Genomic DNA, 23995 nt, shown 5'->3' with positions numbered 1-23995 from the left:
AGCCAAACCCAGCCCTGACCCCGGTTCATTCTGGAAAACAGAGTGGTTCCAGGAAAGAGAAGCTTCCCTTGGATATGTTGGGGCTCGTCTCTGTGGAGAGAAGAAGCAGATTTGAGTGAGGTTTCCAAAATCATGAACAGGCTGCTTAGAATATCTAAGGTAAAATGGCTGCTCCTTGTAGAGGGGGTAGATTTAAAGTGAAGTGCAAATGAATTAAGGGTGATGTGAAAAATAATGCTTTCACACAGTGAGGACAAAGTCAAAAATCACACGACACCGGGTTATAGTCCCACAGGTTTATTTGAAACTGCAAGCTGTTGGAGCAGTGTTCCTATCTCAGGCGGCTGGTAAGAGACAATACATTGAATCCAGAGTTTATAAGTAAAAGATTAAAGGGTCATACAACTTATGTGACTATATTGAACAAACCTAAATGGCTATTAAGTCTTTAATCCATTAGAATGAAGGTGCAGTTTTGGTTAATGAATATGTAAATCCCTGCCTCAAGATAACTTCAGGTTTTATCAGAATAAGATGAAACCTTAGATCAGACAATGTATTTTACATGTGAGGCCATGTTTTAGGTCTGTTTGTATATCATCCTGGAGCCAGAGTGGTTTTATTTTCAAAATGAGGAGTTAGGGATGGAATGCAGTGCTTGGAAATCTGATGGAGGTAGGGTCAAGGGGGCAATGGATTTTCATTTTGGTATGAATGGTGCGCAGCGATATGGGGAAAGGTTGGGAGTTAGCAGTAACCAATAGAACCGGAGTTGTCACAGTGGGCTGAATGGCCTCCTTCTGCACTTTAATGATTCTCTGATTGACTTTGAGGAGCCTCCTAAAGGAAATTAGTGCCTTTTTTTAACAACAATCCAATGGTTTCATGATCCTTATTAATCACCTAGCTCCAGAATAATTAATTAATTTGTTTAATTTACATTCCTCCAGCTGCTTTGATGGGATGTGAACTGAAAACCTCAGACTATTAGTCTGGACCTCTCGCCTGGCTTGGTAACACTGCTGTTTGGCACTGGCCTTGAATAAGGCTCCTGTTGAAGGCTGGCAGGAGTCTACTTCAGATACTGAAGTTCCGGACTGATAACCTCAGCACTGCCATGACCTAATTTCAAGATGTCTCTCTCTGTTTGCTGCTTAGCAACAGCAACTTAGCACAAGGAGTTGACTGCTCAGAAGAGGCAAAATTAAATTTCGAAACTCTGCCTTTGCCCAGAGAGGGAATAAAAAAGTTTAAAATCAAACAGTAATACTTGGAAATGAAGGTACTGGTCGTTCTGGTCCTCCATACAAGGCATATCTGACCAGTATGTCCCATTCGTTTGTTTTACTGGTTTATCCTCATGAGTTGTAGACCACCAAGAGAAGCAGAGCTTATGTTCCACCCATGACAAGCAGTCTGTAAAGCTCTACCGTCTGGTAATCACCCCAAATGTAGAGGAAATCTGGCCTGCTCCTTGCACCAAAGACTTTATAACCAATGAAGGCATTTTGAAGAGAGGACACAGTTGTATTGGGGGCACATCATGCTCCACAAACACAAATAATGACCAGATCGTCTGCTTCTGGTTAAGGGATAAGTATTGGCTAAAAGTAGGGATGATGCTATTTGTGAAAACAAAGTTGTGGAATTTTTTTACATTCACCGGAGAGACCAAATGGGGCCTCAGTTTAGTGCCTCATCCAAATGATTGAAAACACAGCAAACCGCAACATGTTTTATTGCAACTTTGTAAACCTCTACAAATGGTATTTGCTGCTGGAAGCATTTTATTCTTTGAAGGTGAACTGTTGGAGCTAATAGTACACAGCTATTTCATTTGGCCTTGATAGCGATGCTAAGTTTCATTTTAGTTTAGAATGAATACCTTTTGTGATTCTCCTGCCATTTGCTGCACCTACAATGAGCTGGCAGATGGATGGAATATATTGGAATAAAGATAAGTCCAGACTGCGGGAAGTTGCGTTCACTTTTATCATATCAACACTCAACTTATGAGGTGAAAAGAGAGGCATGTTGTCGAAGCATTTTGTTTTACCATCAGCCATGATCGTATTGACTGGCAGAGCAGACTTGAGAGGACAAGTAGTCTGGTCCTGTTCCTATTTCCTCTGGACCAAATGCAAGAATGCCAAATTTCATACACTTACCATGATTTACGCTACAGGATATAAAGATGCTGGTTTGTTGGCAAGGCTTTGGCTAGTAAACAACAAACTGCTGGATTCAATTGGACTGAATCATATCTTACAGCAATCCACTGCATTTATCTTTGACAGAGCTGCCAAATTGGGTTCTCTCCATTGCTTCAAAATGCACACGTTTTTCAAAAAATTGCATTAAGAACCACTTCAAGTCGTAATACTTTGAGATTTTGGTCATCCTGCTGTAGGAAAGTTGTTATTAAATTGGAGAGAGTGCAGAAAGGATTTACAAGGATGTTACTGGGATTGGAGGGTTTGAGCTATTGGGAGAGGCTGGGACATTTCTCTCTGGAGCGTGGAAGGTTCAGGGTGACCTTCGAAAGGTTTACAAAACCATGAGGCATATGGGTAAGGTGAATAGTAAAGGCCTTTTTGCCAGGATACGGGAGTTCCAAACTAGAGGGCTTAGTTTTAAGATAAGAGAGAAAGGTTTAAAAGGGAGCTGAGGGTCAGCTTTTTCACGCAGAAGGTGGTGTGTATCTGGTAGGAGCCGCCAGAGGAAATTGTGGATGCAGATACAGTTACAACATTTAAAAGACATTTGGACAGACACATGAATAAGAAAGGTTGAGGGGGATATGGACTGAATGTAGGCCAATGGGAAACCAGATTAATTTGGACCTCCCATGATCAGCATGGGCAGGTTGGAGTGAAGAGTCTGTTTCCGTGTTGTATGTCTCCGACTCAATTTGAGAATGCTCAAAGTTATTCTTCAAGTTTCCCGAAAAGAGAGCAGTGTTTTTACAACTTGAACTGTTGCCATGTGTGTTGTAATAAGAGTTCCTGCAGGGATATCCGCTAAGCAATTGCAGGATATTTTCACAGTTCAAATGACAGCACATGCCCAAGTCAAAATTGTCTGTACTTTGCACTGAAATGTGGCAGTAATAGCATTCTCATGATGCCTCTGCTGCTGCCCTTCATGGTGATAGAGGCTGGAATAGTGAGAAGACTTGCAAGGAGATTTTGGAAAGGTTTTTCTTTGCCAGTGACAGCAACAACTGGCATTCATATAGCACCTTTAATCTAGTACAGCGACTCAAGGCTCCTCACAGCATCGTAATACTGAATGACACGAGGTAGTTGGACAGGTGACCAAAGGCTCGGTCAAAGCGATTGGTTTTACAGACTGGCTTAAGGAAGGCGAGAGAAAAGAGGAAATTCAAGAGCTTAGCACATAGAAGGCTGAAAGTGAGGACCGTAGATGCTGGAGATCAGAGCTGAAAATATGTTGCTGGAAAAGCGCAGCAGGTCAGGCAGCATTCAAGGAGCAGGAGAATCGACGTTTCAGGCATGAGCCCTTCTTCAGGAATGAGGGAAGTGTGCCAAGCAGGCTAAGATAAAAGGTAGGGAGGAAGCTCTTGGGGGAGGGGCGTTGGAAATGCAATGGGTGGAAGGAGGTTAAGGTGAGGGAGTCGAAGGAGGGTGTCAGTGGAAGGGTACTGGTTGGTACGGCGGGAAAGGAAGAAGCAGAGGGCTTTGAGTCCTTCATGATGGGGGATGGAGGTGTACAGGGACTGGATGTCCATGCTGAAGATAAGACATTGGGGACCGGGTAAGCGAAAATCATGGAGGAGATGGAGGGCGTGGGTGGTATCCCGAACGTAGGTGGGGAGTTCTTGGACTAAGGGGGACAGGACCGTGTCGAGGTATGCAGAGATGAGTTCGGTGGGGCAGGAGCAGGCTGAGACAATGGGTCGTCGGGGCAGTCAGGTTTGTGGATTTTGGGCAGGAGGTAGAAACGGGCGGTGTGGGGTTGTGGGACAATGAGGTTGGAGGTGGGACAATGGGTCGACTGGGGCAGTCAGGTTTGTGGATTTTGGGCAGGAGTTGACAATGGGTCGGCCGGGGAAGCAAGAAGGCCAATGGTGGAAATTATCACTAGCCATCAGGGAAGTTTTAAGGGTGATTCATAATGCATTGATTTTATTTCTGAGGTTACTTGAATCTGAAGTTACTGCAATATTACTTGCCTCCTCTAAATTTGAGTGGAATATAATTCATGATTTATTGTCCCTCAAAACACGTTATGTCACTGTACTCACCAAGTAATGCAGTTCTGAACGTAACAGGCTCTGACTTCTGCTCAGGAAGCCCCATCAGCAAATGTCACAGCTTTTGAATAATTACAGTCACTTCTGTGTCAACACTTGTTGGAATCTCCCCCTTAATTTAACGAAGAGTGATATTCTAGGGTACAAGACTACACTCATTTGAGATCTGTTTATTACATGCAGAACAACATCCTGCACTTACTTTGAGGCTGCTGTCCTGAAGAGAACTTTCAAAAGATGCCAATCTGACGATGTCCTTTTGTAAAAGCCGTAAATCTGACCTCCTTCTTCCCAGATATCCAGGATAGCTTTCATTCTTTTCCCCATTGGCTTTCCTTTTGAGTGTTAATGCAGTTTTTCTTTCTTTTTTCTTTCTTTTCAGTTGTATTTGGTGATCGTCTGGACGTTTGAGATGTACATGATCCCACTCGCCTTTTTGTTGCTTTTTGCCTGGAACTACATTCAGAAAGCCAGAGGGAAAGTGGTCAGCCAGCACTACATGGTGAGTTTTGACAGGACTCTTCTTTTCCAGTGCTTTTTCAAAATAACGAATAATATCCCAGATCGTAACCAAAGGCAAATGTCTCCCTCTGTTAAAATGGCACATTTAATACAAGAGTTGCAATTATATAATGGCCTGTATGACTACTCCGGTCATCCCAAACTGTGTTACGGCTACCTCAAAAGTATTTTTGAAATGTAATCATTGTTATACAAAACTTAGCAGTCAATTTGCGCATTGCAAACACCCACAAGGGCTCCTGATCAGGTACCCAGTTTGTGTAGCGATGACTGGGGGATACCTGTTGACCAGGGCACCAGGAACATTTCTTCTGCTGTTTTTCTCCCATGGGCTCTTTTACGTCCACAAGAGAAGGCAAATGGGGCCTTGGGTTTAGCATTCAATCCAAAACACACTATCTCCAACTCTGCAGCACCCCCTCAGTACTGCATGGGAACATCAGCCTTGCTTTTGGACTCAGAGCCACGGATTGTGTCTTGAACCTGAAACCTGGTGGCTCAGAGGTGAGAGTGCAACTAACAGAACCACCACTGACACTTAATCATAGCAGCAAGTAAAGGATTTGATTCCTTACAGTGTGGAAACAGGCCCTTCAGCCCAACAAGTCCACACCAACCCTCCGAAGAGTAACCCACCCAGACCCATTTGAATGATGCACCTAACACTATAGGCAATTTAGCATGGCCAATTCACCTGACCTGCATACCTTTGAACTGTGCGGGGAAACCAACACAGACGCGGGGAGAACATGCAAAATCCACACAGAGAGTCACCCGAGGCTGGAATGAACCTGGGTCCCTGGTACTGTGAGCCACTGTGTCACTAAAAGATGCTTGTAAACATAATGATCTTGGCCCAGATAGCCCAGTAGCTGTGACAGTCTAGACTGGAGTCATGCTTCAGATGCAGTTGATTCATGGGGGAATTGCCTGGAGAATTAAAAATTGGAACCCTTTGGAAAAACTCCCTCAAAGTTGGAACATCTGGAGAGGCTTTCACTCCTAGGAAATGGTAAAGGTTTAAAATCCTAAGTGGCACCCTGTCCCTCTCCTTCACCCAACTGGCATACCACCCCCATCACAAATCTGGCATCCTGAACTCATCACTCACCTGGCACTCTACCCCATCCCCCAACTGGCACCCTGACCCCATCACCCACCTAAAGCCGTATCCTGTCACCCACTCGGCAGCCTCTCTCCCCCGATTACCTCTGACATCCTACCCCCTTCACCCAGCTGATACTCAACCCAAAAACGGAAAGTCTGGAGAAACTCAACTGGAGAAACTCAGCAGGTCTGGCAGACCCTGTGAAGAGAGGGAAATAGAGTGAATGTTTTGACAAATAGTAACCTTTTGTCAGCAAGGCACTCTGCACTACTCACTGACCTGGGCGGCCTACTGAGCTCATCCACCTGACGCCCTACATCCCTTCAGCCAGCTGGCATTGTATCCCCTACCCCACCACCTACCCCCCTAGTCCTACATTTACCTTGCATACCTATGCTTTCAGAGGAACTTTCAAAGTGGTTGCTGGACGCTTAAATAATTGCTCTACATTTTCTGCGCCACTATGTATTTTAAATCATTGGAGGACTCCTCTTGTTCACTGGATTCACAGCTAGATCAGAGTTGGCCTTTGTTGTGATATAAAATTTGTTGATCTCTTGAGATTTATTTGGGATTAAGTATCCATCTTGATCTCTGTTTGAAATTGCTGTGGTCTGAGTGCTATATCTGAAGCAGATCAGTGAAGCCAATAATAGGCATTGATGCCAGTACTCTGAGGATTTAAGCAAGTTCTCCTGAGAGTTATAGTAGGCAATTACAAAACCCACCTGAAAGCTCGGTGTCTGGGTTATCTGAGTATTTATACTGGGAGGTTGTTCACTCCTCTGCTTTCTCTCTGTCTTTTACACCTCGTGCCATTTTTAGGGTGTGCAATGGGCTAGTGGCATTATGGCAGAAATTGAAAATTGAATTCAACAAAAAAAGATCTAGAATTAAAGAGTATAATGGGGATCATGAATCCATTACCGATAGATGGGTTTTTCCAACGTTCACTAATGTCCTTGAGACAAGGAAACTGCCATCCTTACTCGGTCTGGCCTACGTGTGACCCCTGACCCACAGCAATGTGGTTGATCCTTAACTACCCTCTGGGCAACCAGGGATGGCAATAAACGCTGTCTAGCCAGCGATGCTCTCATCCAATGCATAATTTTTAAAATGTGCTGAACATCTGCGTTTTGTCCAAAGTCCTTCTCAGTTTGTTGGCCACAAAGTGGCATGGATATAACCTGACCATAGCAAGGTCATTTTGCCCTCCTGTTACAATATAGCGCAGTAAAAGGCCATAAGCTACAGTCACGCTGCTCTGAATTGCACTGTGCTCCTCTGAGCTGATTGGTCTGCTGCTCACTTGGCCGGGAAGGTAGCAGGAAGCAAATGGACTCTTTGCAGTGCAGTTGGAGCAGTTATGAAAGATGCTACTGGCCCTTCTGTGCTAGGTTTGTCCCGGAGCTCAACCCAAAGTGAACCTGATAATGTCTTTCTTGACATGTTCAACTTGATGAGTTTGAGGAGGAAAAAGACACACACACATCTTCGATGGCAATAATGCCATAACCATGCTGTATCTTTTCAAACATGTCAGTGCCTGCAGTCCTGTATTTGAAAGGAAGTTTGATAGGTGGGTGATGGGAAATAGTCTGTCAAACATTCCTCCACCATGAGTGCTGCTTTTAAGTCTGTTTTTGCAGCAGTGTTGGTTTCTATAACACGTTGTTCAAGTGATCTCCCCGACCTTGACTCTCTGGCCTACGGTTCTTACAGAGCGTTAAATCACAGCCCTGGAGCCAAGGACAGAGGTCAGCCATGTGACTGCACAAAACAATATGTGTTACTGGAACCCATCACTGCATCAAACTCTTAATAACCTCATAACCAGAGGGAGTGGACATTCTTGACAGGATTGTTTTAGTGGGGGAGGCAAAACATTTGGCAAGGTGCCCGAGTTGCTTTTCTGTGGAAAGGCGAGTTAAAATGCACAAAGGTCTTGCAATATGCCGATAGTCTGTATCTTAATATTCCATCAAACATTCACTCTGAGAGTTTTAATATTTGCCCCCAACATTTATTCCCTTTGATAAGAAACAAAATGATTTTTTTCCACCTTATTTCTAGACTGAGTGTTGCATAGATTCACAAAGGCTACAACACAGAAACTGTCTGTTCACCCAGGGTGGAGGATAGTGGTTCAGTGGTTAGCATTGCTGCCTCTCAATGCGAGGGACCTGGGTTTGATTCCATTCTCGGGTGACTGTCTGTGTGGAGCTTGCACATTCTCCCTCGTGTCTCTGTGGGTTTCATTCGGGTGTTCCGATTTCCTCCCACAGTCCAAAGATGTGCAGGTTAGGTAGATTAACCATGCTAAATTGCCCACAGTATGCAGGCTACGTGGATTGACCATGGCAAATGCAGGATTAGAGGGATAGGTCTGGGTGAGATGATCTTTGGAGGGTTGGCATGGATTTGATAGGTCAAGTGGCCTGTTTCCCCATGGTAGGGATTCTATGATTTCTCTTAGCCTGTGCTTGTACTCAACAGTCTTTATTTAACCCTATCATCATGTCATTCTGTTCCACCCTTTCCATTAAAATCCCCTTTAATGCCTCTATATTATTTGCCTCGACTATTTCTTGTAGCAAGCCCCACTTTCTGAATGAAGGTGTTTCTCCTGAATTCCCAATTGGATTTATATGTGACTATCTTATATGTGTGATCCCTGGTATTGTTTTCTCCTACAAATGGAAACATCTCCGACCGACCCTTTCAGAATTTTAGAGATCTAAATCAGAAGAACCTTCCTCTCTTCATGGGCGAAGAGACCAAACCCAATGTGAACCAAGTCCCTTTGGTCTTCGGAAGGTTCCGTTAATTCAGAATACCACAACATTCTTTACCAGGCAGAGTTTTCTGGAAAGCTGTTGTAATAGTAAATAGTCATGATCGGAGCTCAAGAAGGTACAACCCTGGTCTTCCGTCATTTCCATTCATTTCCTCCATGGCCTTTATTCTTTGTTAATATGTTTGAACACCAGCCAATAGCAGCCCAGTGCTAACATCTGCCTCCCTGACGGTCTCCAGTGGATTGCTGATTTGCTGATGGATTTGAGGGTTAAACCCACACCGTGTATGACAGTATGGTTGTTGAGCCACTGGATTCACCTGCAGAGACTTGGACGAAAAGTATCAATCCGGTGACAGGAATCTTCAGCTGACTACACCACTGCTGTGTGATGCCGAATTTGAAAAGTTTGGTTCCGTCTTGCTGTGACTGGCCTTCACTGTGGGGTGCGCTCAATGTCGTAAACCATTTGGTTGACAAAGGGGTGACCTTCTTGAAGTTTATAAAATCATGAGGGGCATAGATAAGGTGAGTAGTCGAGGTCTTTTCCCCTGGGTTGTGGAGTGCACAACTAGAGGGCATAAGCTTAAGGTGAGAAGGGAAAGATTTAAAAAGGACCTAAGGGGCAACTTTTTCACGCAGAGGGTGGTGCGTGTATGGAATGAGCTGCCAAGGGAAATGGTGGCAGCTAGTACAATTACAACATTTAAAAGGTATCTGGATGGGTATACGAATAGGAAGGGTTTAGAGGGATATCGACCAAATGCTGGCAAATGGAAGTAGATCAGTGTAGGATATCTGGTTAGCAAAGACAAGTTGGACCGAAGGGTCTGTTTTCATACTGTACATCTCTATAACTAATTGGTAGATTTTATCACGAGCCAATTGGAGGTGGATTTGTAAAGTGCATGCCCAATAATATTTTAAGGAACAGGAGTAGGCTGTTCCCATTATCAAGGTTGCTCTGCCATTTAATAAGATGAGGGCTGATCTGATGATGGAGATAATGAAGACTGCAGATACTGGAAAATCAGAGGTGATTAAAGTGTGGAGCTGGGAAAAGCACAACAGATTAGGTAGCGTCAAAGGAGGAGGGGAGTCAACATTTCAGGAAGGGTCTGATCTGACTATGGCTTTATTGGCACTTTCTTGCCTTTCTCTCATAACCTTGACTCCCTTGTCAATCAAAACTCTGTCCATATGCAATGAACCAGGCTCTGCTACTCTCTGTGGAAAAGAATTCCTGAGATTAATGACAATTTGCAGGAAGAAATTCCTTCTTATTGCCATCTTAAAGAGAGTTCCCTTACCTTTAAACCATGTCCCCTGTTGTTTCTGAAAAGGTTAATGTTGGAAACTGCTTTAGGCTTTAATCAGTCTAATGATGTCTTCCACTGTTTGGGTGAAGGATGGGGAGTCTAGCTTGAGATCCTAGGGTATGTAACATACCAGGCTGGAAGGATAGAGTTAAAAACAAGGAGGGCATACTGCTCACATTGCTGCCATCCTGAGTGGGCACCACAAGACAGAGCTCCAGTCAAAGCGATGTCAAGGACCATTACATTAATTGATAGCGAGGTCACAGCATCAGAGACATTGCAGAGCAGATTTAAGGTGACAGCAATTGCTAACAAAAGGACAGTTTAGAACATTTAAAAGATGGAGTCTGACAGAAGAAGAAGGGAGAAAAATTTTAAGTTTAGGCTGATCTGGTGGTTCATCAATTAAATTGCCGATTTGGTGGGAGAATGTATTAAATCCACAACTGTGGATGTTTATTTTACAAAATTAAGGTATGAGTATGTACTGGCCGTGAAAATGGGTAAAATATTCATTTTGCCCAGGAAGTGGTGAGAAACCTCTATCTGGTCTGCAGAAGATGGAACAGCTCCCAAGCGCTCCTCTAGAGAAGTTTTTGCCTGTGTCCCAGCTAAACCCAGTAAAATATCCTCTGTAAAGCGGAACCAAAAGACTAAAACCAAATCCTCCTGCGGAGAAATGATTTACAGATGATCAGAATGAAGCTGAACAGGCAAAAAGCCAAAAAAACCTAATAATCTTTGCCTCTCTCGGTCAATGGTTGTGTAACTCAACTCAATTCATTAGTGGTTTATTCTCTATAACTAATAACCAATCATGTCCTCAGACTAACTAGGGGAAAGAGGATTGGTTGGCGCACTCTATCCCAACTATTGGTTGGTTGTGGTTTATTGTACTACACATCAATCAGTCCGAAATTCTAGATTCCCTCACAAGTAACTCCCCTGTCGATGCCCCTCAGAATCTTAAATGTTTCGATAAGGTCACTTTTCATTCTTCTGAACTCCAATTAGTTAGCCCCAACGTGCTCAATTCTCCTTTGCAAGACAGCCTTTTCATTCCAGGAATGAACATCAGGAACCTTCTCTGAACTGCTTCTAATGCAAGTGTATTCTTCCATAAATAAGGAGCCTGAAACTATACTGGGTTCTCCAGGTGCAATCATACAAATGACCTGCTCTGGCAAGACCTCCTTACTTTTGTACTCATTGACTTTGCAACCATTCTGTTTGCCTTATTAATTACCTGCCAAGCCCGCGTCCTAACTTTTTCTGATTCATGAACGAGCAAATGCCTGCATCAGAGAGACCCAGTGCCGAAAAAGCCAAAGGCAATTGCAACTGAATACCCCCTTGGGAAGGGGTTTCTGCTCCATACTAGTCACCCTCACAGATCTGGGTTTGTTTTTCATACTCCTTCTGGAACCTTTTGCACAGGTCTCCATTTTTGGCTGGCTCGTCAGTGTTCCTACACCTTAGCTGTGCTCACCTCTTCCAGTGTAAGTTCCAGGCCTATCCTGCCTGATTATCCCTTCCATGTTCAGCAGCCACCTCCTGCAGGCAGACCGCTAGCACTGGCAGAGATAGTTCCAGACACTCATGAATCTTCAAAACCTGGAAGATTCTGGTCTTTGAACTGAAATTGCTGTGGAATTTTTCCAGAGTACGATTTTTACCGTGGTAAGTGGAGGCCGCATTGAATCATTCCTCAACACAGACCGCTTATTTTAAGATTATGCCCTCTGGTCTGAGACTCTCTGACAAAGGGTAACCTCCTTTCTGTTTCTCTTCAAGTGGTGAAAGATTGCCCCTGTATTTGCCATTCCAAGCCAGTCTGTAGGTAAAATGTGTAGAGTGGATGTTCCACATCAGAGTGCACAGCTATTGAATGGTGGGACTTTCTTCCATACCAGAGATCCTCTTTAACTAGCAAGTGCCAGTCTACCTCTCTCCAGAGGGAGAAGCAGACTGATATGAGGTAAAAACATTGGAGCACAATCCCATTCCCGCTATCATTAGAGTGGTGGGTCCTCTTTCTGTTCTGTGGCTACTTACAGCAAAGAATAAGATGGGTTTTTACGACAATCAACCTTAGTAATGTCAAAACAAAGAAGAGTGCTGCACAGTACAGGCTCTTCAGCCCTCAATGTTGGGCAGGCCTTCTATCTTACTCTAATATCAGACTAACCTACATACCCTTCATTGTACTAACTTCCATGCGCCTATCCGAGAGTTGTTTAGATATCCCGAATGTATCTGACAAATATGTAGAGCAGGAATCCGGCTTTAATTTCAGATTTATTAACCAATTTTATGATCCACTAGTTCTAATGGCTGGCATTGAACTCATATAGGAGAAAGTGAGGGCTGCAGATGCTGGAGATCAGAGCTGAAAATGTGTTGCTGGAAAAGCGCAGCAGGTCAGGCAGCATCCAAGGAGCAGGAGAATCGACGTTTCGGCCATGAGCCCTTCTCATGCCCAAAGAAGGGCCTGTGTCCAAAACGTCGATTCTCCTGCTCCTTGGATACTGCCTGACCTGCTGCGCTTTTCCAGCAACACATTTTCAGCATTGAACTCATATCACCACAATGTTAGTGGGGCATTAGATTATGAGCCTAATGACATTTCCAAGACACTAACAGCATGGGTTTGATCCAGTTCCAGCTGAGGTAGATTTGAAACGTAAGGTGACTAGCAAGTGTCTTTTCCCTAGGGTTGGGGAGTTCAAAACTAAGGGGCATATTTTTAAGGTCAGAGGGGAAAGATTTAAAAAGGGACCTGAGGGGCAGCTTTGTCACACAGAGGGTGGCTCCTATATGGAATGAACAGCCAGAGGAAATGGTCGATACTCATACAATTAAAATTTTTAATGATATTTTGGCAGGTTCGTGAGTAGGAAAGGTTTAGAGATGTATGGGCCAAACACAGGCAAATGAGTTTAGTTTAGCTTGGGCGGATTGGACCAAAGGGTCTGTTTCTGTGCTCAATGACTCTTATCTGTCTAATGTGCCCCTGAAAGTACAAAGCAATGGGAAAACACCACTGACAAAAAACTTCTTAGAAAAGTGCTCAAAATGGATCCAAGGATGTCCCTGTGGGCGGAGTGCAAATGAAGGAATGAATGAAAAAATTAATGAATGAACCCACAATATAACTGTTTGTAAGATGCTGAAACAAGCCATCCAATGAACAAGCAGGCTATTGCAGAATTAACTTGCAAAGTAATAAAACATTTCCTTTAAAGCAGATGTCTTGCTGTTAAGAGACATCACTGAAATTGAACAGTGCAGATGAACACTATTGAGTACAGAATATCTTTTTGGAACTTGCTCATTTCATTGAATCAGAATGGATACAGAATACAAGCTGGCCAGTGATCACTGACTCTCTGCGAGAGCATTCCAGCTCATCCCCTTACCCTGCCCACGGTGGTGTTTGTTTCACACCAGAAGTGATGTTCATTACTGTAATAGACATGGTGGGCGTGTCGGCGAGTGTACCGTACAGTCAAGTCACATTCGGAGAAAGGGAGGAGGCAGATGCTGGAGATCAGAGTCGAAAAGTGTGGTGCTGGAAAAGCACAGACAGTCAGGCAGCAGCCGAGGAGCAGGGGAATTGACTCAATGTTTCGAGCATAAGACCTTCATCAGGAATGAGAGGAATGAGTCAAGTTACATTGTTTAGGCACAATTTATGATCAGTGTAAAAAATATTGTGGCCTTTTTTCCATGTTTGAGCACTACTTTAAAGCATCAAACACTTTGCTTGTGTTGTTGTAATGATCTAGAGTTAAAAGCATTTTGCCAGTGTAAGAAAAGAAAGTTATTTAAGGCTAACTATTCATTTCTCTTCTTGTGTTTACTGTGTCAGGAGGATTATGACGTGGACATTGATGACGACGATGAGGAGGATGAAAAGGTAACGGACAATATGTCTAATTATTTCTCAACAAGCACTCACGTTGTTTGTGGATGAAGGATCTCACGATTCACTCGCTTATTTCATTAAAAGACCCTAGTGCGGATTTTCTCTGTCAGTCTGCCAATTCTCGTTCTGTTCTGCAGAGTTCTCAAAGCACTGAACTGAAATTATTGGCAGCTACCACCCTGAGCTTAAGTGCATTAAAATAAACTTGGCAAATGCAGGAGATATGCTTAAAGCAGAAACCCATCCTAAGTAGATGGTTTGGATATCTTTAAGCAAGTATTTAAGATTTTAATTTGTATTTGTGTCTGAGTGTTACAGAATCACTTCCAAATTGCATGTCAGCCATTCACTGAAGGCCTGTATTGTTAAACACTGGTATAACATCTCCCACTGTGAGAGCTAGAAATGGTTTAATACAGGTGTAAGCAACAGAAAGCCTGTCTGTGTAAGGGAAAATTTTAAATTGGTAACACTTCAAGGGGCCAAGTCCACTGAAGTCAATGAGTTATGAATTAGCACTGACATTCTCATTCTCTCAGCAGTAGCTCTGCACCCTCTTGTAACAGAAATGCCAGAATGCCGATTGCATTTACTTGCTTGAGAGCCAGTGCTATCACCTCTCAACCTGCGAGCAACAAGCATAGTGAAAAAACGTTTGTATATCAGAAAAACCGTGGTCTTAGAGAACAACACCAAGGACATGGGTAAATCCACAAGCACTCTGCCTGATTTTTCTTTAATGTTGGTTCTTGCTCATTTAATGACACCATCCAGTGCCAGTTTGCAACATCATCTCCATTTCCTCCCATTACCCATAATCAGCCACAGAAAATTCACTATTAATACATTAGATCTTCCAAAATAGTGCCTCTACCTTTTCTTTTACAGCTCAATCATCATGAGGAGATGCTGGTGTTGGACTGGGGTGGACAAAGTCAGAAGTTACGTAACGTCAGGTTTTAGTCCAACAGGTTTATATGAAACCACAAACTTTCAGAATGCTGCTCCTTTGTCAGGAGCTTGACCTAATGAAGGAGCCGCGTATTGAAAGCCTGTGATTTTAAGTAAACCTGTTGAAATGTAACCTGAGATCATGTGACTTCTGACTTAACCCAATCATCAAACTTTCAATGTTGGAAGTCAGGCTTCACTGGTTGGGAACTGATGAAGCCTGGTCAGATCAAATGAAAAACTGTAACATCTATCTTCTTAGCTTTATTTCTTATTTTTTCTATCTTATATACTTTGTCTGTCTGGAATGTAGAATGACTTTTTTCTTCATTTTTTCTTTTTTATACCTACGATTTGTATCTGGGTACTTTGTACCTAAGATAGTGCCACGTGTTGGTGACATTGTACACTTTTCACTGCACTCCTGCTCTTTTGTGACTTGAATGCATGTGACAATAAATCTAATGCAAATTCTAATTATATGGATCTTTAGGACATCGAATTGACTTTAAAAAAATTCTGATTTCCACGTTGTCACGTGACTGGCTAATTACCTGCATTTGAAAATAATGATACTTTCAAAGATTTGCAACTCTAGAAGAGCAATACTCTGGAAAGACAGTGTGATGTAGTGTTAGTATTGTTGGACTAGCAATCCCAGCGATCCAGGTAATGTTCTAAGCACCTATGGGCTGAATACCACTATCACAGATGGTGGAATCCGAATTCAATAAAAATCTGGAATGAAATGTTTAAAGGTAACCATGGCACAATTGTCGATTGTCATAAACATTCATCTGGTTCACCAATGTCTTTTAGGGGAGGAAAGTCTGGCCTACATCTGACTCCAGACCCACAGCATTTGGTTGACTCTTAACGGAAAATCTTTGAAATAGCTCAGAAGTCTACTCCATTCCATCAAACACTGCAAAGTCTAAAGAATGGAATGGAATAGGATAGATTGCCTGGGTAGACTAAGGCATGGAAATGTTATTGGCTAACACAGTCCTGTCGACTCTGTAAAGTCCGCCTTACTAATATCTGGAGTTCAGTATCAAAATTGAGAGAACTATCTCATAGTCAAGTCAAACAACAGCCTGAAACACTCTCATTTATAGAATCATACTTCATAGACAACATCCCAAAAGCCCCATTACCATCCCTGGATATATCCTATGCCACTGGCAAGACAGACCCAGCAGAGATGGTGGCACAGTGTTATGCAGTCAGGAGGAAGTTACCATGGGAATTCTCAACATTGATTCCGGAAACCCATGAAGTTTCATGGCATCACATGAAACAAGGGCACGATTACCACCCGCGATGACTCCCCAAAGCCAGCCCACCATCTCCAAGCCACACGTCAGGAACATGTGTGATAGAAACTCTCCAGTTGCCTGGATCAGTGCAGTTCCAACAACACTCGAGAAACTTGACACCATGCAGGGAAAAGAGGTCCGTTGATTGGCACAACACCCACTCCCATCACCATCGACGCTCAGTAACTGCAGTGGGTGCATTGCAGAAATTCACTAAGACTCCTTACACAGCAGACAGCACCTTCCAAACCTATGACCAATGCCATCTAAAAGGATAAGGGCAGCAGATACATGGGAACACCACCATCTAAAATACATTTCCAAGCTTCTTGGTAATATGTCACCGTTCCTTCACTGTGGCTGGGAATCATGGAATGCCTCCCAAATGGCATTGTGATTGTGCCAACATCTAATGGATTGCAACGGTTCAAGAGGGTAGCTCACTGCCATGTTCTCAAGATCAGCTAAGGATAGGCTATAAATGTTGCCCAGCCAACAATGCTCATGTCATGAGTGAATTACAAGAAACAACTTACACCTGCAACACCGTCCTTTGCACCATTTATTAAGGTGCAGTCAGAGATGGTAGTCTCTCTGAAAAGCTTAGACTTAAGTTCATCTGTATTTTTTAGAAGAAGTTAGCAATTTGATCTATGCTAGCAATGTGCAGAATGCCACAGTCTGAGTCTGTGCAATGTGGAGAATCTCCCACCATGATCCTCCCAGTGATGATGTGCAACTCTTTGAAGTGTAGCTTTCCTCAGCGTATCACATTAAACATAAGCTTCCATTTTGATGAAACCTTTCCATCACAGTAACATTGATAGGAAATGCCTCTTTGCTCCATCAACAAGCTAAATTGCAACAGCACCTTCACTCGATTTACTTGCATTGCAAGTAGCAACTGTTCACAGAACAGATTTATTTATGCAGCTGTGATTTGTCAAAATCTAGTTCTATTGAGTATGGAAAAGAATAACAAGTTATTTTCCATGCTTCATTGCCTTGAGGTAGAGCTAATACCTTTCTAATTCAAGATCAATAAACTCTTACCACGATTCTAACCCAAGATGCCTGTTTTACCTTCAGCTTCATCATCGCCTGCTAAAATATTGTCAAGCCAGCCTTGGATGCCATGTTCTTCCATGTGGCAATTTTGCATTGCACGTGCAAATGTTTGGCTGAAATTTTGCCATCGTTAGACACTGACAAGTAGAAGTCAGGTTGTATCAAGAGAAAATCTATGAACAGGAGGAGGCCATTCAGCCCCTCAGGTCTGTTCCATCATTCAGTGAGATCATGGCTGACCTGTGGCCTAACTCCATAATACCTGCCTTTGCAAATATCCCTTAATATCTTTGTGTAACAAAGGATAATGGGGAGACAATTATCAGTGGACTGGTAATGTTCTGGGGACTCAGTTTGAAATCCTGTCACAGCAGATGGTGAAATTTGAATTCATTTCATAAACAAAGTCTGAAATTAAGAGTCTATATGATGACTATGAATCCATTGTCAATTGTCAAAAAAACCCAAATGATTCACTAATGTCCTTTAGGGAAGGTAACTGGTCTGGTCTCCATGTGACTCCAGACCTACAGCTAAGTGGTTGACTCTTAATTAGGGATGAGCAATAAACACTGGCCTTGCTCGCATTGCCCTCATCCGCTGAGTGAATTTTTAAAAGATCTATCTCGGATTTTCAATCTAACATTAAAATTTAGCGTGACGATGTAAAACTGATCCAGCAACCACTACCAGTAAACAGTTTCAAAAAATGTAAATTCCAGTTCCAAAGAGAAGCTGTAGTGGTGAGGATCAGAGAGGAAACCAGCGAAATGTTTGCAAGTATTACTGTATGGAAAACGTTTCTGATAGTTTGGTTCATCAACCAAGCTGGCAATTGGAAAAATGAGTCTGCAGAAGTCATCGGCTAGATTGTGCTTTGAAGCTAATGGTGCACGCTGTTATGATGCAGTGAAGCAACTTCCAGAGTCTGGATACATGCAGTTGAACATGGAAATCTTGATGTTATAGTCCAGCTAACCTTGCTGTTTCTCAGCCTGCATTATAACAGAATTACTTGGAGTGACTCACTTCTGAATCAAAGTAAGGGAATGATGTTACAACGCTTAACCACTAAATATGCCTGAAAACTTCAAGGTTCCTGGAATGAGGTGAATTTTTAATGGTATGATCAGTCATAAGTGCTGCACTGAAATATTTCCAATTAAGTATATAAAATATGGGGTCTCATTCCTTCAACATTTAATCACTGCGAGAGATTTTAAAAAATTGTTTTACTTTTTGCTTTTGCACTTTTATTTCTTTCAGTTAATCTCATATTTCTTTCCCTCTCTTTATTTCCTTTATTTACACAATCTAAATTTGATGTATCCTTCCTTATTTAAACTCTGTGGGCTGAGATCCAAGATGGCGGCAATCCAGTAGGTCTGCCTTGCTGAGCTCTGCACCATAACCCAGGCAAAGTGATGCAGTTATCCTCCCTTTCTTAGCTGGTGTGGTAAAAGTTGGCAGTTTTAGATGCCCAGAATTGCTGTGTGTCAGTTTTGTTAATTAAGGAAGATGACCAAGGGAAAAGCACAGCGAGGATCGCAACAAGCAGGGCAAGGACACCCTGCGACCGCAGCAACAGCCTTCACGAATATCCCGGGGGCTTACCTGTGGAGCAGAGCCTGGTCTCGGAGTTCATGAAACTCTGAGAGAAGATCGATTCAGCGATGGAGGAGACCCAGACCAGGCTGGAACCGATCTCAGTCATGCTGCAGAAGCATAACCAGGAGATCCAGCGTCTTGGGCAGTCTGTCATGGAGATGGAGCAGCCGGTCATGGCTTCTGAAACCGTGGCAGAATCCTTGGTGGGTTGGGTCCAGACCCTGGAATGGTGGGTGCAGGCCTTGGAAGAGCAGTTCAATGACTTTGAAGGTAGAGGTCGTCAGAAGAACATCCGCTTGATTGGGCTGCCGGAGTGGGAGGAAGAAGGCCATCTGATCAACTTCTTGGAGCAATGGCTCCCACAGTTTCTGAGGCTGGAGTCTGAGGTAGGCCAACTGCGGGTTGAGCAGGCCCACCGGGTCGTAGTGCGCAGGCCCAGATTAGACCAGCGCCCCCACCCCCGGTCCTAGTGTGACTCCAGCATTACAGACATAAGCAAGTGATGCTGGGAGCCTCTAGATCACTGGGAAAGGATCCTCAGGCTCTCACATACAAGGGGTCACGAATTATGCTTTTCCAAGACATCTCTCCGGTCGTGATTTGTAAGAGGAAGGCCTTTGATGAGGTAAAGAGGAGGCCAAGAGAATTGAATATTCAGTACTCTTTAAGATATCTGGCAATATTACATTTCAGGCACGGTGGGTCCATGTTTAATTTTGACGAATCAAAAAAGGTAAAGGTCTTCCTGGACACTTTAAAATAGACCTGCTGGCTCAAATAAATAGTGTTTACCTTGTTTTCTCTGTGGTTTGCCTAGTTTTGTTCTTTTAATACATGGGGGTCACCTTTTTCTTTTTCTCTCTCTTCTCCCTTCTTTCTCCCTCCCATTATCCTTTTTTTAATCATTCCCTTTTGTTCTCTCTCTCTCTTATGAGGTATAGGGGGGAGGGGTGGTTTGAGGGTGTTTTTTTTATCTACCAGGATTGCCCAGGGTCAAAGTATGGATGGGATGGGCTGGATGCCCACTTTTAATTTTCTTGTTATAAGATGCACGTAATTTGTTTTGATTTATTTTGTCTGGGTTTGGGGTGTGGCTTCAGCTTGAAGGAGCCATGGAGGGGTTAGTGGGTTGTGTGAGTATCCCACGTGAGCAAGGTGGGGGGGGTGGAGTTTCCTTTTTATTTGTGTTAAATGTTGATTCATTGTAGAAGTAGTTGTTAGAAGTTTTGATTTGGTACTTTTTGTAGTTGTATTCTCAAGTTTATTTGAACTGTTTACACTCGGCGCATTATGAGAGGGGTTCTTCCTCCCGGAGGATCACGGGCTATTTTGGACGGCTATGACTAATAGTTTGTTTAAATGGTGCACCTGGAACATTAAGGGGAGTCATTCACCGATTAAGAGAAAAAAAGAGACTTTCAAGCCTTAGTAAAGAAAAGGTTGATGTAGCCTTGCTGCAAGAAACACATCTAACCGATAAGGAGCACTTATAGGTTACAGCAGGAAGGGTCTGGCCAGGTGTTTTTCTCATCCTTTAATTCTAAAAGCAGAGGAGTTGCTATACTTATCCAGGAGAAGCTCCCATTTCAGCTGTTAGACCAAATTAAAGACGAATATGAGCGGTTTCTGATCCTGAGAGCTTTGATACGTTGAGTGGAGTACAGGATTTTGAATGTATATTCCCCCCCCGGCACATCCCCTCAAATTTTTAACGGATGCGCTCTCCAGGTTGATGGCCCTTGGGGTGCCTCATACAATTATAGAGGGAGACTTTAACCGACTTATGGACCCCAAGGTGGATAGGATACCGAGGCGTCTCGCGGATCCCACAATCCAGGCAGCTGAACAAGGAGCTGGGGTTGGTGGATATCTTCAGTCAGAGGGTAGGGACTTCACCTTCTTCTCTAACCCACACAATTGCAACATTAGGACTGGTATGTTTTTTGCTCCATCAGCCTTTTTGAATTTGGTGCTGTCCAAGGGTGATCAGCTGTCATGGTTAAATAGCTGTCAGTGTCTCCACGCTGTGGGTGTTTTCACCTGTACTGAGTTTACAAAGGTGAACTGAATTGTATAACTCCTAGGCATGAGTCCTGATGGATAGAGATTGTTGGTGAGTAATCAATGTGGTTGGGGGTAAGTTGCATAGTGGCTAAGACTGTGGGGTGGGGGCATTGATGGTATATTAGTCTTGAAGCCCTGTTATAGGAAGGATGTTGTTAGCTGGAGAGGATTCAGTTACCAGGATGCTGCTGGGACTGGAGAGGTTTGATTTATAGGGAGATGCTGAATAGGCTGAAGCTGTTTTCACAGGAGTGTAGGAGGTTGAGGGGTGACCTTATAGATGTTTTTAAAATCATGAGGGGCATAGATAAAGTAAGTGGCAGGTGCCTTGTCCCTAGGGTGGGAAGTTTATAAAAAGACATGAGGGGCACATTTTTTACACAGAGGATGATTCGCGTGTGGAATGAACTTGCTGAGGAAGTGGTAGGTGTGGGTACAGTTACAGTGTTCAAAAATCATTTGGATAAGTTAATGTATAGAAAACGTTTGGCTGGATATGGGGCAGGTGGCAGGCAGGTGGGACTATTTTAGTTTGAGATTATTGTTGGCATGGACTGATTGGACCAAAGAGTCCTTTTCCATGACTCTATAACTTGCTGTCACTCACCTTGCGTCAGGTCATTGCACATCTTGTGGCGTTACATCCAGATTATCGGGTTTGACTCCCAGCATTGCAGTTCCTATTGCCCTCTGACCAAATGACCGGAGGACATACTGCACATACAAGGCATCCTTCTTCCTTTCCATCATCTTCATGATGACCTGCTGTGCATTGTCTGAAAACCTTTGGAGTCCACTCTGCCTCATTTTGTGCCTTTACTCACTGTTTGCCACGAATAGGTTTGCTTTCCGTGTACTTCTCAGCCACATTGCCCGGAAGAGGTACAGACCACCTTTAAACCTTAAAAAAAAACCCACCATTCCAACTGGGACAACACATCTATCCTGGGACAGGCTAAGCAAAGACATGCCAGCGAATTCCAACCACGATGCCATAAACAAGCACAAAGATCTAGATGCCATCTATCAACCCCTCAGAAAATGAACAGGAAATGACATCACCACAAGCCCCAGGAACCCCATCCAGAACAAACATATAAATAGAAAGCAGGAGACAACAGCTTCGCTTCACTTGGAGGTCGCCACTGATGATGTTACCTAGCCAGGTAATGAAACGTCTGGATATCAAACCTACAGCTCAGCGAGCAAACCTCTACCCTAAACCTCAACCTGAGCTAAAGACCTTCACAAACCTTGCACCTTTAAACAGTGTTGGCTAGCTTCTCATTGCACTAATCAGTGTCAATATTTTAAACCCATTGCTGTCACAAGTAGCCAATAAAGCAGCATGTTCAATGTTGGCTGCATACAAATATCATTTTAATGCACAGGTTGAATGTTGCTGGTGTGTTGATTGATTTGCAATCCTAACAGATATGTTTTATCATGCATTAATTCCCTTTGCCCATTTCAGGGGCTGTACCGTTAGCGTAGTGGTGCGTATTAGCTAGGATCCTTCACTTTGATTGGTTTCTGCCCCTTGTTCAATCACTGATTCCAATCTGTTGGAACCCCCTCAGAATCTGGTGTGTTCTGGAATATCACCAATACCTCTGCTATCTCTGCAACTAATTCTTTTAAAAGGCTCACATGCGGGCTATTAGGTCCTGGTGATGTGTCTGCCTTCAGTCCCATTTGTTTGTCCAACATTGTGTCCATTGTGATAGAGACTGTTACAAAAGACCTTTCCTCTCTTTAACACCTTGCTGCCTATTATCTTCAGCATTCTTGTCATGTCTCCCACCGAAGGCCAAAGCAAAGTATTGGTTTAAATTATGTACCAGTTTTATTTTTCCTCATTATCAATTCCCCAGTTGCATCGTTCAAGTGTTTTGCTCTCACCTCCCGCTCTGTTTCCTTTTGTACAGTGGGGAGTTATTGACAGTTTACTTCCACAACCAATTTTCTCCCTTTTTATATTAGATTTTTAGTCTTCCTCTGCTGATTCCTCCAACATTCCTAGTCCTTTGGCCTACCACTAGTTTTTGCTGCTTCATTTACCTTGGATTTTGTTTGGATACTCTCCTTGACCACCTTTGTTAACCAGTGCTGGTTCAACCTCTTATCAAGTAATTTTTTAACAAGAAAATAGTTTTGCTCCATGTTAAGAAATATCTGTTTAAATGTCTACCTCTGCTGACCTTTCTCTTAGTCTATTTTACCATTCTTTGTCGACATCATTTTGCTTACTTAATTTGAGAACACTAGTTTGAGATCGAATTGCTCTCCTTCAAAATGAATTTGAAATTCTTCTATCTTGGGATGACTACCCCCCAAGAGGAACTGTGACGATGAGGATGCTCATCAGTCCTAGCTCCTTACACATGACTAGATCTGAAATAATCTATTCCTGGGTGGGTTGTGTAATGTACTGCTCTCACAGACAATCCCTGCTGGAATTTATTATTTGGTCTTCCATGTTACCCTTGCCCATCTGATTTGGCCAGTCAATGTACTGATTAAAATCATACGTGACAATTGTTGTCTCAGAACAGCAACAATAACTTGCATTCATATAGTACCTTCGGTGTAAGGATGACTTCAAGATGTGCAGCAAAGTAATGAAGCACTTTGCAGCGAATGGAGCTGACAGGACTTGGTGATGAAAAGGCACGGATCCAATTGGTCACAACTTTGTAAAGTCCTTCACAATAACATGAAGACAGTAATAACTGTATGAGTCCAAGTGTTTTCAATACCCTCCACAAATTTAAAACACTTCTGCTCTTATCCTAACTCACCCTAAGTCCCGTTCACCCACAACTGCTACAGTCGCTGATGGGCTTTGGTTCCCAGTTGCACAACGCCGCAAATTTTAAAATCCTCTTCCTTGATTTCAAATCCTTCCATGCCCTTGCACTCCATATCACTGCAATCTCCTCCAGACCCACAACCCCCTGTGGCATTTGTATCCATCTGTGTCTGGACTCGGGCGTGTCTCAAATTTTCATGGCTCCAGCACTAGGGGCCAT

The 23995-nt window shown here is 43.2% G+C and overlaps 1 protein-coding gene across 4 annotated transcripts in view; it reads left to right on the top strand.

Annotated features, from left to right (window-relative positions):
- LOC132834373 (multiple C2 and transmembrane domain-containing protein 2-like) overlaps positions 1-23995 on the top strand; it is a 521106-nt gene that overhangs the window by 416273 nt on the left and 80838 nt on the right. For all 4 annotated transcript variants that reach the window (XM_060853214.1, XM_060853212.1, XM_060853211.1 and 1 more), the window contains exons 18-19: positions 4659-4778; positions 13897-13944. In XM_060853214.1, coding sequence (XP_060709197.1) covers positions 4659-4778; positions 13897-13944 — 168 coding nt within the window. The remainder of the gene's footprint in view (positions 1-4658; positions 4779-13896; positions 13945-23995) is intronic.

Source organism: Hemiscyllium ocellatum, chromosome 39, assembly GCF_020745735.1.
Source record: "Hemiscyllium ocellatum isolate sHemOce1 chromosome 39, sHemOce1.pat.X.cur, whole genome shotgun sequence".
In the NCBI taxonomy this organism is placed as follows: Eukaryota; Metazoa; Chordata; class Chondrichthyes; order Orectolobiformes; family Hemiscylliidae; genus Hemiscyllium; species Hemiscyllium ocellatum.
This window is presented reverse-complemented; position numbering and strand designations above follow the sequence as displayed.